General features: G+C 39.7%; 1 protein-coding gene across 8 annotated transcripts in view; it reads right to left on the reverse strand.

The window, feature by feature from the left end:
* Nucleotides 1-3,481: 3,481 nt before the first annotated feature.
* The window catches only part of relch (RAB11 binding and LisH domain, coiled-coil and HEAT repeat containing), a 30,152-nt gene continuing 18,161 nt past the window's right edge, over nt 3,482-15,472 (reverse strand). For 5 of the 8 annotated variants that reach the window (XM_017428416.3, XM_017428415.3, XM_017428412.3 and 2 more), the window contains 10 exons: nt 14,866-14,945; nt 13,374-13,480; nt 13,123-13,222; nt 11,810-11,892; nt 9,750-9,813; nt 9,518-9,656; nt 9,303-9,419; nt 6,325-6,413; nt 5,724-5,794; nt 3,482-4,621 (listed from right to left, as the gene is read on the reverse strand). In XM_017428416.3, the coding sequence (XP_017283905.1) occupies nt 4,501-4,621; nt 5,724-5,794; nt 6,325-6,413; nt 9,303-9,419; nt 9,518-9,656; nt 9,750-9,813; nt 11,810-11,892; nt 13,123-13,222; nt 13,374-13,480; nt 14,866-14,945 (971 nt within the window). In that variant the 3' untranslated portion in view covers nt 3,482-4,500. Of the gene's footprint in view, nt 4,622-5,723; nt 5,795-6,324; nt 6,414-9,302; nt 9,420-9,517; nt 9,657-9,749; nt 9,814-11,063; nt 11,147-11,809; nt 11,893-13,122; nt 13,223-13,373; nt 13,481-14,865; nt 14,946-15,472 lie in introns of those variants that run through there. The other 3 variants (XM_037973090.1, XM_037973089.1, XR_005232585.1) reach the window with 2 other exon arrangements.

The raw sequence follows: 15,472 nt of genomic DNA on the forward strand, positions 1-15,472 counted from the left end.
GTTTCCATGATGCAAATCTCTGGGATTCATGACATAACTGCTTTAAAGTTCATTCTTTCATAAGTTCTTTGAACTATTGCCAACATTATATAATTCATAACAAGGTTTCTTAGTATTTAAAGTTTAAAAGTGATTGGAATGATTGAAAGGTATCATTTTTAATGCTTCTTTTTATTCTTTAGACCTTTCTACATGTTTTGCTACACAGTTTCTATGAAAAGGCCTGCGTCTTACATGAAACAAGAGAATTTAAATGCACAACTTTACGGCAGGAGTTTATCACGTGGCTCTTCTTCCATCATCGATCAGAGAAGGTGATGACCTCACTCCGGAGCTGGTCCCATCCAGCTGTCATCCACTGAAGGCAAAGCATGCGGTCACTTTCAAAGATTTAACTTCCCACTTGAGGCATTCATCATGGAAGTTGGGTAGGATCAGGGTTTGGTGTACTTCCTGGAGCCTGGGTCCAGTTAACAGCCATCATTATCTCTACAACGTAAAAAAAAAAAGAAAAAAAAAGTGTGTTTTGTAACAGTTTAGCAATTGCCTCCAGGAAATACAACAACTGTTCCCTATTCCCAGAAAAAAACCAGCACTGGTTATGTTTCCCTCTGGTTTTGCATAGCCTCGCCTGCTTTGGCAAGTGAAGAAGGAAGGTTAGAGAAAGTGGAGAGCGTGTTCTCATCAACTTGATAGTTATGCAAATTTTAAATCAAATTGTACGTCCAAGGGTAATTTGGTTACCTCAAGAGAGGGAAAAAAATAATAAGATATTGCAAAACCTTTTTTTTTTGATGATACAGCAAAGAAGTAAAAGAAAACACTGAGAAAAGATAAGACCATCAGATTATTTTAGGTTCTTAGACAGCACAGTTGTGTAAATGTGCTGTGATGCTTTTAGACGTTTTCACAAGAACTAATAAATCATCTCCTCCAAACTAAAGGTCAAGTTTCTTAATTTCTAGGGAGTTTAAAAAGTAAGAGGAAGAATAGTGTAAAGTGAACTGTAACTGGTTAAGCTAACGGCCCGTTTTCCCATAAAAAAAACATGCTGACAAAAGCTGTTTTGTGGCGGGGGCTCTGCAGCTTCCACAGCAGCAATTAAGATTTAACTCTTAGCAATCAAAAACCTCAGCTTGACTCTGAATGCACCACAACCGTTCATGTCAGATCACCCATTGACAGTAAAACTAAACTGTTGACATGTGAAGGGTCAGTGCTAGGCTCCGCTTTAAACAGTTTCAGGTCCTGTGAGTTGATCAGCTGCATAAAAACATCAATCCACACCAGTCTTTAGGCATTAAACTCCTAAAATCCTGAACGTCAGCACCAGAAGTATGAGGACTGTGTTGCTTTGTAGCAAAAGTCAACAAGTCAAAGTTCACGAAGTAGGAGACAACCTAATTTAGTCATAAATCCATGAAAACCACAGAATAGTATTGATTAATTTAAACCATGCTCGCTTCACAGAACAAAAAAGCCACAGCTCGTTTTGGTACACAAATTTTGGAAGAGGCTTCAAGGATTTGGTCTGATTTCCCAACACACCGAGGAAAAAAAACAAAAAAGCATGCAGATCAACCCAGACTAAGACAAAGAGCAGAGTGGAATAATGACGTTCAGTCACAGGCACTTTGTTCCGGTGGTTTTAGGATTGCAACTGCAATGCTTCTTTGCTTTGGAGACAGATGGGCTGTGAGTCATTCCACTTACCAAAGTTGGTAAGAGCCTGTTAGTTCAACCATTTCTACCGAAACACAAAACGCTAGAAGTTTTAGTAGCACGCGAGATGTTTTAAAACAATCTAATCCCTGACAGATTTTTATTTTTTTGCAGGAGTCTCAGATGAACAAAGCCTAAGTCTTAATATTTATTTCATAAAAGTAACCCAAAACAATCTGATTGTAAAAACTATGACTTCAGTGAAAGCTACAATTGCCAATGTTCCTTTGAATTTCCATTTGAGCAAATTTTCCAAAAAAATAAAAGCTTGAAATGCTCAAAGAAGTGTCAGAACTTCACCTTAGACCCCACAATCCTTAGGTGGGATATATTCTGTGACCGTCCTGTTAGAAAATAAATAAATATAATAAAGCCTCATGTCTTCAAAGAACTTAGCAGCAGGAATTAGGTTTGAAATGTTTCCTATGAAACAAAATCACAAGACTTCTGAAGCAACACTGAGTGAGCAGATGATCCAAAGTGGAAACGTTTTGTCACAATGCACGGTGTCACATTTAACAAAAAACTAAACATATCAACACAAATGGCTTGTTGCTTTGAGCACAGTGGAGGAGGTGTAATAATGTGGGGTTGAAAGGCAGCCACTGAGTCTCCAGTGAAGAAAACTGATGGATGGAGGAGTTATTCCGTCAAAAGTGACGCCATCTGTCTAACTTGGTCACGCAATGAGACTTTGACACCAAGCACAGCAGCAGATTTACAACAGAATGACTGAAAAAGAAGAATGAAAAATTAATCGGTGTTGCATCGGTCCGGTCTCAGCTCTGTTAAAATTCTGTGGCAGGACCTCAGGACAGCTGCGCATAATCAGCCTCAATAAATCGAAGCCACATCATAAAATGAGTGGGCCAAAATTCCTCCACAACAAAGTAAAACTGATAAGGCAACACAAAAGATTCCAAGTTAAAGCTGAAACACGATACTGAATCATTCAGTGCAGATTTCCCCCATTCTCTGTTTCAGCATTTTACCTTAGTTTGTATTAAACATATACATCATGTGACAACTGTGAGGCTGTATTTACCCACATTTTAAGACCAGATGATATTTAAAGTCCTGCTACTGTAAAACCACCGAAGGGTGAACTCATTTTCCATCATGACTTTACACAACAAGTTGTTTGGAGATCGGAAAGAAGGAAACCATTTTCTCTCAATGCAAATCCCACATACCAGGCATCTGTTCCCCACAGATACATATCTCCACACACACGCACGCCCACACAAGGCTGTGTCCCTCCCCAGCCCGAGTGGACCGAGTGTTTACCCACCTGTCCAGGTATCAGTGACGGAGGTTGAACATTAGCTTGAATATGCAAATCCTGATTTTTATTACGGAGCAATAGCCGACCCGTGGTGGTCAATTTTTCTTTTTTTATTTCAAAACAATCAGATTTACTAGACTGGTCAAGAGGGTTAAAAGCTTGTTTGGATAGCTACAAACTGAACACCTAATTTTTTATGACGAGAACTTTTATTTTTATATTTTTTTTTAAGTGAGTTGGGTGACTTATTGGGAATGCCCCATAAAATGGACTTTGGTTTGTTGTATCATGGCAACAACAGACCACATCAAAGGTTTCGATGTGGGAGACAGTAGTAGGAGTGTGTTGTTTCTTTGTGAAATGACTTCATTTCGCAGCTTTCAACACCTGTAAACCCTCTGAGCCGCAGCGAGATCCGTCGTCGCACAGAAAGCGGCCCAAAAACCAAAAGCAGTTATCGAAACTCGATTAAAGTACACAACTGATCTCCATCTTTTATTACATCATGACACAAATTTCAAATATACATAACAAGTACCACCCTCTCCCGATTTCAGTGTATGATACAAGTATTTACCGTGTCTCCTGGAGCATATTCGGAAAAGAACAAAACAAAATAACTACTTCAGAAATAAAAAAATATTACAACAATCAGAGACACTGCAACACTTGGACAAGATGCAACAGACAGAGAAGGTAGAATTAAGACCAGTGTTCTCTTCAACTTGCCAAAATGGATAAAGAAAAGTAGTGATGATCATCATGTATAAGACTCTGAATTAAAACAACTAAATAGACAATATAAAGAACAAAACAGTAAAGTGAAGTGCAAATTTCTTTGGAAGTAGGAATAAAGTGTGTTTTCTTTCCTTCATTAAGACATAAATAATAAAATAGAAGCTATCAGAACAGAAAGAAAACTTAAAGAGATAAAGGCAAGACAATTCTTTAGATTCAAGTAGGCATTATGTCCAAGCCGTACAGACACGCTGAACAAGTCATTCCTTGGATTTCTCTCAACTTAATTCAGCTGTTTCAGAAATATCTGACTCTAAAATGTGCCCATTAAAATTCTACTCCAAGTCCAGCAGGTTAAGATCGCAGTTTTGTTTGTTGTTCTGTGCAGAAAATTAAATCTGGCGAGTTCAGAACCGTCCACATGATAAAATCCTTCTACTCAGTTAGGGTGGATGTCGATAGTGTTTTTTTCGTTCTTTCCCCTCGTCTCCTCCGTGGCTGAAATGAAAACGTTAACACTGACTGATAAAAGCAAACCCACTGATCCTGACATCCCTTTTGTCATGACGAAGATGTAAGCAGAGGACAAAAGTGAGCAAACGGGGGGAAAACCTGCTGTAAAAAAACAAACCCGTGTCTGTTCTCCTTCTGCTGTGGATGTTTTATCATTCATAAGCTGACTTTCAGAGTTTTCTCCTGTAAAAACCGAAGACAGCAGGGGCTCGTCAGGTCATCACCAAGGCTCAATCAGTCAGTTACTTCTTTCTCTGGAAGACATTGGCCAACATGGCTCCAGAGGTGGTCAGCTGGCCCATCTTGCTCAGGAACTTGGTCTTGGCATCCTCACCCACCAAACTGGATGCGATGGATATAGATCTATTAAAAAAACAAAACAAAACAAGAATGACTAAACTGAAAAAAGGCTGATCTTACAGTCTTGTGTATAAAATTCAGGATATAAAATAAAATCTTATATTTCCTCCATCCTCTCAAAGCGTACCCCACCCTTCCCAGCCTTTACTCTGTATTTTTAGAGAGGAAATGCTGTTTGCCAATACAACCCCTCCTGGGTTTTACAGTCTAACGGCTCCTCAAGTTCCTCTTTTGAGTTAGTTCGAGGTCTGACTGATACAGAAAAGTTAAGTTGCTGCATTGCTCAACAGAAGAACAAACATCATATCTTAACAGCAACACTTAACGAGAGCCAATGAATTCAGGGTATGCAAATGTCTCCCTCCCTCCTTAAATTGCCATGTGGCATCTAGATTAACATTAGTATTAAACTACACAATGCCTCGTTTATTAATCCCAAGGGTCCAGTCTTCCAGTGAAATGGTTTATGGTTTGAAGTAAATTTCAAATATTCCGATATTCCTCTGGATTCAAACAATTCTGTGGAAAGACCTGAGGTCAGAGTGTCATTTAAGATTGAGAGAATATGTTCACAATTAAACATATGCACACTTCTGACATGCTTAGATGCAGACGTTTCATTTTAAAGAGCCTCAAACCAAAAAAAAGATCATTTAAAAGGACATCCAGAACACATCCAGCTTCCCAGCTTTTGTTCCCAAAACGTTTCCTTTTCTTCCCGAAGATTGAAGGCTTTCCTTAAATCCATCCAGTGGTTCATGAGATGTTTTGCTAACAGAGACAGTTTATGCTAGGATTTAGGGAAAGATGTTGTCAAATGTGTTGAGCTTGAATTATGTGTATGTATTTGTAATTATGTGACGAATTATTAATTGTTAATAAATAATTTTTTATATATAATTTAAAAAAAAAAACAACTGCTGTGGATCAAAGTGTAAATAGTAAAAAGACAATACCAAACACAAGAGGCCATAAAACAAAAATAAAAACAAAATCTCGTCAGGACTACTGTCCCCACTTTAGCTCATCTCCCCTGTCCTTTATAAGAACTTTATTTTGTCGATTGTTTTTCTGACAGTGATGTAAATGGGGCTGATGGACTCACCCTTGTGCATCAGCAATTCCTCTGTTTTCCACCTTTATTTCACACTCCTTTATCATGGAACTGAGAATTACCTGAGAAAGAACAGATTCATCTGGGATGAAAATTATAACCAAAGGTCTGATTTAAAGAAAGATGTCTGTAGCACCAATATGCTCTGAGGAAACAGGAGGTATGGGCCGACTTCTGTACCAACACTGCAAAATGAAAACTTGGCATATATTGGTGCATTTTATTGTATTGCATAAAAAATACAAGGTGCAATAAGGAGATTCCAGACAAAGAATCAGCTGATTATTAGTCACTTTGGGAAAATGCTCACATGAAACGGATAGCGTGCGACTCAGAGACACAAATAAATATTTTAGGTGTGCGTCCGTGAGTGTGACTGTGAAAGAAGTAAAGAGTCAGACTGTCTGCTTTCATTTTGTGATAATTCATGGGAGTAATAGACCGAATAAACTGGTGCAGCAGGGCGTGAGCATGCAGATGTGATACTGTATTTTGTGAATGCATGTAGGAATGTGAACAGTTAGGAGTCAGAGAGTGAATCGAACAAGAAATCCCCCCGGAAAATATATGTGTGCGTGTTGCATCTGCTGACCTCGTGCTCCGGAGAGAGTTGCTCCATGTCGGCATGCAGACACCTGAGGCCGGGCAGGAAATAGTTGACCATAACCTCCTCAGAAATGACTGCACAAGATGTTAAGGACTTGAATTTCACATGGCTGTATTATTATAAACAAAGTTCTTTGAAACATTAAAGATTCACACATTAAACTGCACTTCAAAGTCTTCTCAATGTGGGTTTGATTACACGCACAGCTGCAAAATGACAAAAAACAACGTGGAGTAGTAAGATATCCTCTTTTTAGACAACTAAGATTTGATGCAATCCACTTCTATTCACAGTCTCAGATGCTTTAAAGCTCATTTGTGCCAATCTATAAATGTTCTCCAACGTGATCACAGCTTGTCATTCAAAATGAATGAGTAGAAATATTCCTTTTGATTGGCGCTGTGTGTTAGCATAAAAACCTGAGGCATGAACTTGTGAGGAGGGCTGCTGGTAAGTTGTGAAAGGTCGTTCTTCACTGCCTTTTTCACTCTGCTAAATTTGAAAATAGGCTTTCGAGATATGGTTGCATCTCCTAATTTTATAATTGAGGATTATTATCTTTTATAAAGGAGGAAAACCAATAAACCAGTGGTCACTATAAGAGGCAGGGCTCTTTTGTAAGCATGGGAGATCATTAGACCCACAACCATCAATAGTGTTCAACAAATCAGACCTTTGTGGAGGAGTACCCAGACTGAGAAAATTCCCAACAAAAAGACATTAATTACAGGGATACTTTTTCCTAAAAACTATTAGATCATGAGAGAAAAAAAAACACCTTTTTTTTGACTCAACAAAAGCTTAAAGTCTTTAGCCAGAATTCCCAACAGCGTTCATGGAGGAAACCGGGTACATTTAAATACCATATCACCACAGTCATACATGATGATTGCAATGTGAATCCTTCCATCCACTTTCTGTTACTGATCAGTCGTCAGGGCGGATGAGAAAACAGGTTTAGGAGGGAAACCCAGACCCATTTCCTCTTCCCAGTAACACTTCTCCTGGGGGATGTCATGAAGTTCCCAGGTCGGAGAGAAAACTTATTCCCACCAGGGAGTTCTGCGTCTGCCTCAAGGTCTCCTCCCAGTGGGACGTCCCTAGAAAATCTCCAAAGGGAGGCATCCTAATCAGATACTTGAATCACCTTAGCTGGCTCTTTCCGATGCGGAGGACCATTGGCCGTTTTCCAAGCTTCCCCTGGATGATGGAGCTCCTCGCCTCGTCTCTGAGGCTGAGCCCAGTTACGCTACAGAGGAAGCTGATTTCAGCCACTTGAATCCATGATCTCGTTCTTTTGGTCATGATCCACACCTCGCAGGTGAGAGTTGTAACGTAGATGGACCAGTAAACTGAGAGCTTTGCCTTTTGGCTCAGCTCCAGACTGGATCAATGCCCTCAGCCCTCATTAGGTTTGATGGCCTCAGTCCATCAAACTTTGGTATTTGAGTTCTGCAAAGCAGGCATCAAGGACCCTAACTTGGGGCTCATCCACAAAATTTGCTCAAGAGCCAGATTTTTTTCCCTTCCCTAAACAGAGAGGGGCGTCTTGGTCCAGGGGGTAGGGTGGTCCTCCTTTAAACAGAGGGTTGGGGGTTTGATTTCCATCCCTGCGATGCACCAAGTGTCCCTGAGCAAGACACTGTACCTCCACTGCCCACCGATATGCTTATCAGTATTTATAGTGTGCAAAAATATATAAATGAAAGCACTGTGTATCTGTATGTATGAACGGGTGAGTAGGAAACTCTGTAAAGCACCTTAAAAAATCTGGAGAGGTTAAAAAGGCCCTCTACAAGTTGTGGACCATTACATTACCTGAGTCACCCTTTTAACCCCATTTTTTTGGAGCATGTTTGATGAAGAACTGTGCTCAAAACATCACATGGCGCAAATATTCAAGTCCTGAAGCTTACAAGCCTTTTTTTACCGTATGATTATCTACACTGTGGAGGGCACCTGCTGCCATTTTGAATGTAGATGGACTTCGTTTTGGTCTAGTTGACAACTACACCCCTACCTCTTTATTCTCAACAAACAATGTCAAAAAGAAAGTCTTCATTGATGCACGTTTTCTGACCACATTGCTGTTTTTGTTGAAGTAAAAACTGGGATCATTAGAGAAGCCTAAACAGACACAAAATTAGAAAGTTTTTTTTTCCCCTCTGGTAATTTGAACACACTGCTACTTTGTCCACGACTGCGTGTGTTCTGCCACATGTCAAAATCAGTGGGGCTATGTGGGATGAGTGGTGAACAAATCTATATTTTTAGAGATGGGAATGTACAGTTTCAGAGCTTGTCACACTGATTATAAGAAGAAAAAAAAAGTACAGTGGGAGGTAAGCCCTCAGAGGTTAGGGCTACACCTCCTGGACACAACTGCACTGAAATGACAGCCTAACAAAAATCCACAGGAATGAACCTCAAACCAGCTGTCCTCTGTCTGTGTGTGTTGGAACTGGGTGGGGCACAGCAGACGAAGGGAAGACAAAGCAAATAGAGGAAAAAGAATCACCCAAGAGCCAGATGAAAGAGACAAAACAGACGTAATATCAGTGCGAATCCAATCCTGAGAATCGTTCCTAAAGATCGCCGTGGATGTCCCGTCCTTTCGTACACTTTCTCCTGCTCTCATCCTTTCCTTTGCTTATCCACCCCTGTAATTACTTCTAGCCCCAAAATGGAGGCGGCTCATTTTCCCCCTTTTTTTCTTGCTGTCAAATGACAGGCGAACTCTGCCAACGCACACAGAGAAGCAAACTCTGAAGCACCACGGCCACAACGATGCGAACCAGCAAACAGATCAGAACTCAGGAGTGAATCCGAGCAACATAAAGAGTCTTCAAGTAATTCTGATGGCCTGATATCAACTGCTAAATATGACAAATCCTCAGAACTGCACACATTTCCCTTTAGGTTTATTCAAAGTTTGCAGCATGTGGTACTCCTCAGAAGGATACAGCAGCAGGAGAGGGCACTGTAGGCCTCAAACAGATGGATGGCGATGTCGATTCTCTTGCTTTCTACTGATTGGCTGTTGTTAGCTAGTGCAAGCTTGTGGAGGTGCGGGAGCACAACTTTGGGAACATAAAACATGTCAGTAAAAACATTAGAAATATACATATATATATATATATATATGAGAAGAACTGAAGACTCTCTCTGTCTGACATACACTCGTCTCTGAAGCGAGGCTCAGCGTTCGGCCCGACCCGTCCAAATGTTCTGATGATCTCCATGTGCAAAGAGTGCTGATCTTGGTACTGAGGGTCTTCAAGGAATGAGGCCAGCTGCATTTTAACACGCTCTAGCAGCTAGAAATGAATACACATAATGTTCATAAAGTTATAACTAACTGCATCATCTGCAGGTGATGATGATGATGACGATGATGATTATTTCCCTACCTCTTTTTGTGTGACAGTCTCCATGATGGTGCCAAAGGCAGGAATGGTAGAGATTCTCACTGATCTAAAAACAGCAGGAAAGCAAATCAACACTTTGACCATTTAGTGGTATTTTATCACTCTTTCAGCTCCGTTCCAACCTGCTCCATCTTTAAAAGCAGAATCAGAATGACTCGCATATTTTCAGCAAAAAGTTACCACACATGTTTTGAAATGCCTGACTCACGAGATGGTTGTGTTTAAACATGTTAAAATCATTCAGATGACTGTAGGATATGTCATCATCACCTGAGATTTCTAAATGTTGCAAACATTAAACTGATTCCAACTTTAACTGTATACCACACACATTTTCCTTTCCAGTGGCACCTTTCATCTCAAATAAGCATTTACCACTAAACCACAAAGTAGGAAGACTTTAGTTAACACATGTTGTAGGTTTAGTCAAAATACTGGGATTACATTGTGATGACATGCTGCTGACCACAAATATGGCCACGCTGGTTACTGTAAACTCAACTACAGCAGTGAGTTTAATCTTTGACAATAATCATCTCCTTACTAATGAAATATTACGATAAGTTACAGCTGATTGTCACAATGTGGCAACTAAGCTGGTGACTCAATGATAACCAACGGCGGCTAAACAACTAATAACTTTCTACAATAAATCTCTTTATTAATAAGCTAAAAAAAGGTATTGATAATGATTGGTTTAAAAACTAAATACTTACAAACTACAGACAAAGTTCCCAACTATGTTGATCAGACAAAAATGTTTGTCTTCAAATTAGTTTGAGAAATAGAAAAATTGTTATAAAATCCTTCAACAATTAAAATTATTAGCACAAAGCAAGGTTAACAGGGTGTTAGGGCAATGTTAGATAATCATTCCAAGATCAGTAAATAAGAATAGAATAAGTTAAAAATAGGGTCCATAGGCCACCTGGGGATCGTCAAAGTAATACAATTAACTACTGTATTTGAAAGAACACTTTTACTTCATAATATAAGTGCCATAAAAGTTTGATGCAACAGTATGTAATCATTGTGATGTGCATTTACAGAGAATAATGAGATGAAGAGGGCTGCATTCCAACAGTGCTGCTTTCCAGAGGTCAGAGAAGCTGCAACATCAGCCAAATCATACTCTGTAGTATGCTAGTGTCACAGCAGTTCCAGCAGTGAACACAAATTTAGGAGGAGAAGAAGAAAGTGTTTTCAGCGCTGTAAGGATGCAGCCCACAAAATGACAATGTTTCTTAAAAAAAAAAAAGGCTTTTTTGATTTTAGTTTTTGTATTGATTGACTCACAATTCAGGCCCACTGCACAGAGTTATAAGGGCTGGAGCCGCCCGGCGATCTACTAAAGCTTCACTCATGCCTCGGAGAACCAACTGCAAACCCACCACACACCAGGATGAGAGTGGGGAGGGGTAAGGTGGGAGATGGAGGAAAAGGGAGAGGTCAAAAGTGAAAGATTGAGGAGATAATACGGGAGCAAGAGAGAGAGAGAGAGAGAGGAAAAAAAACCAGGGGGACAGGAGAAACAGAAACAACCACTACCTGAAAAAGTGGCTGCGCTTCAAAAGGAAGGGGTGGGGGGGAAGAGGAGGAGGGAGGGTGGGTAACAGATGAGCATGCAGGGGTGGTGCTGTCAGGTGTGGGCCATGTGCATGCACCAATCTGGGAGAGGACTGGTTAGTCATGTAGACAAATGAGGCGATGAGAGCTGACATGAGTTAGTGTTAAAGACTGATGACGCAGACATGCACAGTGTTAGTGTTAACAGTGGCTGTGCAGAAAAACAAAACAAAAAAAAACACCCCAGAACAGCCTAAACCTAAACAGGAGCCACTCCAAACTGAAGCCAATTAGAAACTTATATAATAGCCGGAATTTAAAAAGGCCTAATTAAACAATAAATCATATTAAAAGTGAGTGAATTTGATTGGTGCTGATGTCGCTCCTCACAGGTACAGACTAGTTTTAGGCGGCAAAGAGAAGGGGGAAAGAGACGCGGCGTGGGTTACCGCTGCTGTTGTTGTTGTTCCACTTACATTTCAGGGTCGGAGGACAGTGTGATGAGAGCCGGCACCACTCTCTGAGCTACCAGCGTCTCATTCACCCCCTTCACCAGCAGCTGATCGGATTGGACACAGCCAGCCGGGATGTCACATAGGTGGGCGGGGCATTGGGACAAGAGCGAACAACATTGCCAAAAGACAAAGAGAAACAAAAAACAAACAAACAAACAAACAATGACAAAAAAAAAGCAAAACAAATAGAAAAGGGGGAAAAAGAAAGACAAACACAAAAAGATAGGAATAAAGTGATAAACAATGACAAGAACTGTAGCTGCAAGGCACAGAACGGCACTACACGTATCAAGCAAGCATGTACACACACACACACACACACACACACACACACACGCACTCAGATGGTAAAGGCAACATAACTCTACCTCACATACTTTTACAGTAACGTGTTCATTCCACAGAGTCCAGATCAGATTATTTTACCAAAATAAATGCAGGACTCAGTTGGAGAAAAGGGCCAATTTGATCTGGCGTTTGTGGCACAACTTTTAAAAAATGGTGGACAACTATTCACTATGGCATGGTGACAGTGAGGCATTCTGTGAAGGAACATCACAACACAGGAGGGACATGAGAACAGCCCGCTACTCCTCCTCCCCCGGGTACAGATCAATGTGGGCCGGGTTCCACTGCTGCACCTAAAGCCTCCGGCCAACATCTGACCAGCAGCGTGCACACGTGGCTGCAGCCAGAACTTCGGCTCGAAGTAACTGAACTGCAAAGGCGAAACGAGGACAAATGCTGCCTTAAAATAACAGCAGTTTTATATTTCTAGAAGCTCAAACATCCTAAAAACATCTCTGATTAAATTACTTTCCAATAAGAATGAAACGTTGCAGGCCCTATTCAGTTTCAGGGGTACTTGTGGCAGATTTCTAAGAAGAGTGCACAGTGAAAGGTCTGATGGTGGCTTTAGCAGGGTTTAGCCGTACAGCTGGAACCAGAGTGCTTATAATTCCAAGACGGAACAGCTTCAAGTTAAAACGCATGTTTAACAGCAGCAGCAGAAGCAAGCAAAGCCGGCACATTTACAGCAAATAAATAAACAAAATATTGCACTTATAATTACAAAACTACAGCATCGCATTTAAATTCTGTAGACGTACTTCTACTTAATAAAATACATATTTGCATAAATAATTACTTTACAAACACTCCACACAAGAGTTATGCTCATTTATTGTAATGTCTGAACAAGAAATGTGATAAAAACAAACAAAAGAAAAGCTGCATCAGTGTGTGTGTGTGTGTGTGTGTGTGTGTGTGTGCACCTCGAACATTCGCGCTGCCGTACAGCGGACCAGAGCTGACGTATGGACCACTCCGTACCACAGAACAGTGAGCAGCAGTTCATGATACACCGGGTTTGCACTGAAACGGACAAAAAATATTCAAATAGTTTTTAACAAAATAACATAACTATGCAAAAAGTGACAGCGTCACTGTGGTTGATTATCTTACTACTGTGTATATGTTGTTACTAGCTTTAACAAAAACTGGATTTTTTTTTTTTCTGCCTCACCCCAGCTCGACAAAGGAGGCCTTCAGGCTGTCGAGAGGCGCGTGCGACAGAGACAGCGTGGTCATAACATCCTCCAGGAAACCCACCAACAGTTTGCGATCCTCCTCCTGGACAGATTGGACATGTTTTTGTCAGTTACATCATGTAGGCTCACAGCTCCCTGAATAAAACCATTTTGGTGTTTTAAGATCTACAAATGTAAGAAAATTCATCCTGCTTGACAAACGGGCTTCAGTTTTTAGCAACTTGTGAATATTTCTTTTGTCAAAACGTATTTAAAGTTGACACAAACCACAACATTTCTGATCTTCGTTACGTTTGGGGATAAATTAAAACAAAAATATTTGGAATGGTAACTTATTCTGAAACAGATTTTCCCTCATGAATGATCAAAAGTCTAACAGTATTCACTTTCTTTACACCGAAACATGTAACAACTAAGAAACAGCTTTTTTTTCAGCAACATTTATCGGCTAAGAAGAAAGAGAACTTATCAACCATATTTACATAAAACAATGATATGCAATTTATTTATTTATTTAATTTAGTTCCAAGGCAGTACGACTATAAAAATGGGTTAACAGGAGCTGTTCAGTTGCAGTGATTTTTTTAATAAATAGGACATTCCTTTTTGAAATTTATGGCAATTGATAAATGCTAATTTAATGTAAATGTATGCTTGTAACCAATATTTAGGACAGTTTAGTTTATTCCCCACATAGTCACACTGGGATCCATGCTACAAAAAAAAAACAAAAAACAAAACAAAAAATAAAAAAAATAAAAAACAGACTGTAGGTTTATGCTTACAAACACATTTTAAATATTTTATTAAAAATAGAAACAACTTAGTGGAAAACATGTTTTGTCAACAACAAAAAAATATATATATATTTTGTTTTTCCAGGAAAGTATGGAAATAATATGAACTTTGAATATTTCCTTCTATGCCTTATCATGTCATAACAAGGCTGGTCCAAACTACAATGTCACCTCGGGGAAACAAGTAAATCTAGTTAGATTAAACAGACTTTTAAAGAAATGTTTCAATAATAATATTATAGTTGGCGAGCCAACAGTGACGCAGTGGCGCGGTGTCGCGTGGTCGTGCACCACCCAATTTTTGTAACTGACTGCACGCGCCGTCCTTTCGAAATGGACGATTTCAGCATTCATTTGATTCCTCCATGAGAGATGACAGATAATCAGACGGGAGGAGATCACTGCTGCAGCCGATAAAAAGGAGTGTTTACAGACCACAGAGGGAAGAAATGTTGGTCCTATGATGGGCGAATCACAACTAATAATACAGTACAGCTAACCATCCTTAAAATGTCATTTATGTACTCAACATTTTATTCGAGGCAGATAAATCAATGAAAGTCAAACCGAATGCTTTAAGTTGAAACCTCCTCAATCAATAACCCTAAAGAGCCTTAAAGAGCACCCAAAGATCCAAATCCATCAGCTGAAAGTGTTTGACTGAGGTTACCTGGTTATAACACGTCAGCACTCCAGTAGCATAGATGGGGACCGTGGCTTTGGTCAGAATACCGTTCCCTGCTGAAGCATCTGATAAAAATCAGGACAAAACAAGTCGTGTAAAACTCTATAATCCATGTAAAAACAAAATTAAGAATGGATACAAATTATATTAATATATACATAAACCAAACCCTGCAGCAGCCATCAAAATTCTATTTGTTTTATATTTTCTACATTTGGGAAAATAAAAATCTGTAGTGTTGCTGTTATTGAGAATAACGTGCAATGCATTTGTAATTTATCATCATTTAGGGTTTATTTAATTCAGGCAATTAAAATATACACATAAAAATAAGAGTGTTGTATAAATGTGTTAACATGGCCTCATTAGACACTGAACCCACAGAACTGAGCGAATGCTGTGCAAAGATCATGACAACCAACGAGAGGGTCTCCGAACAAAACACATTTCATAAATGGCCACAAGACCAAAGTAAATGACTTGGCAGCTGGATGAGACCGAGGAGCTCTTTATAACAACAGAAACATGTTTGGAATTAGAAAAAAAAAAAGGAAAGACACAGAAGGGGAACACCCATACGTGACTCCAAATA

The sequence above is a fragment of the Kryptolebias marmoratus genome, linkage group LG21 (genome assembly GCF_001649575.2).
Source record: "Kryptolebias marmoratus isolate JLee-2015 linkage group LG21, ASM164957v2, whole genome shotgun sequence".
In the NCBI taxonomy this organism is placed as follows: domain Eukaryota; kingdom Metazoa; phylum Chordata; class Actinopteri; order Cyprinodontiformes; family Rivulidae; genus Kryptolebias; species Kryptolebias marmoratus.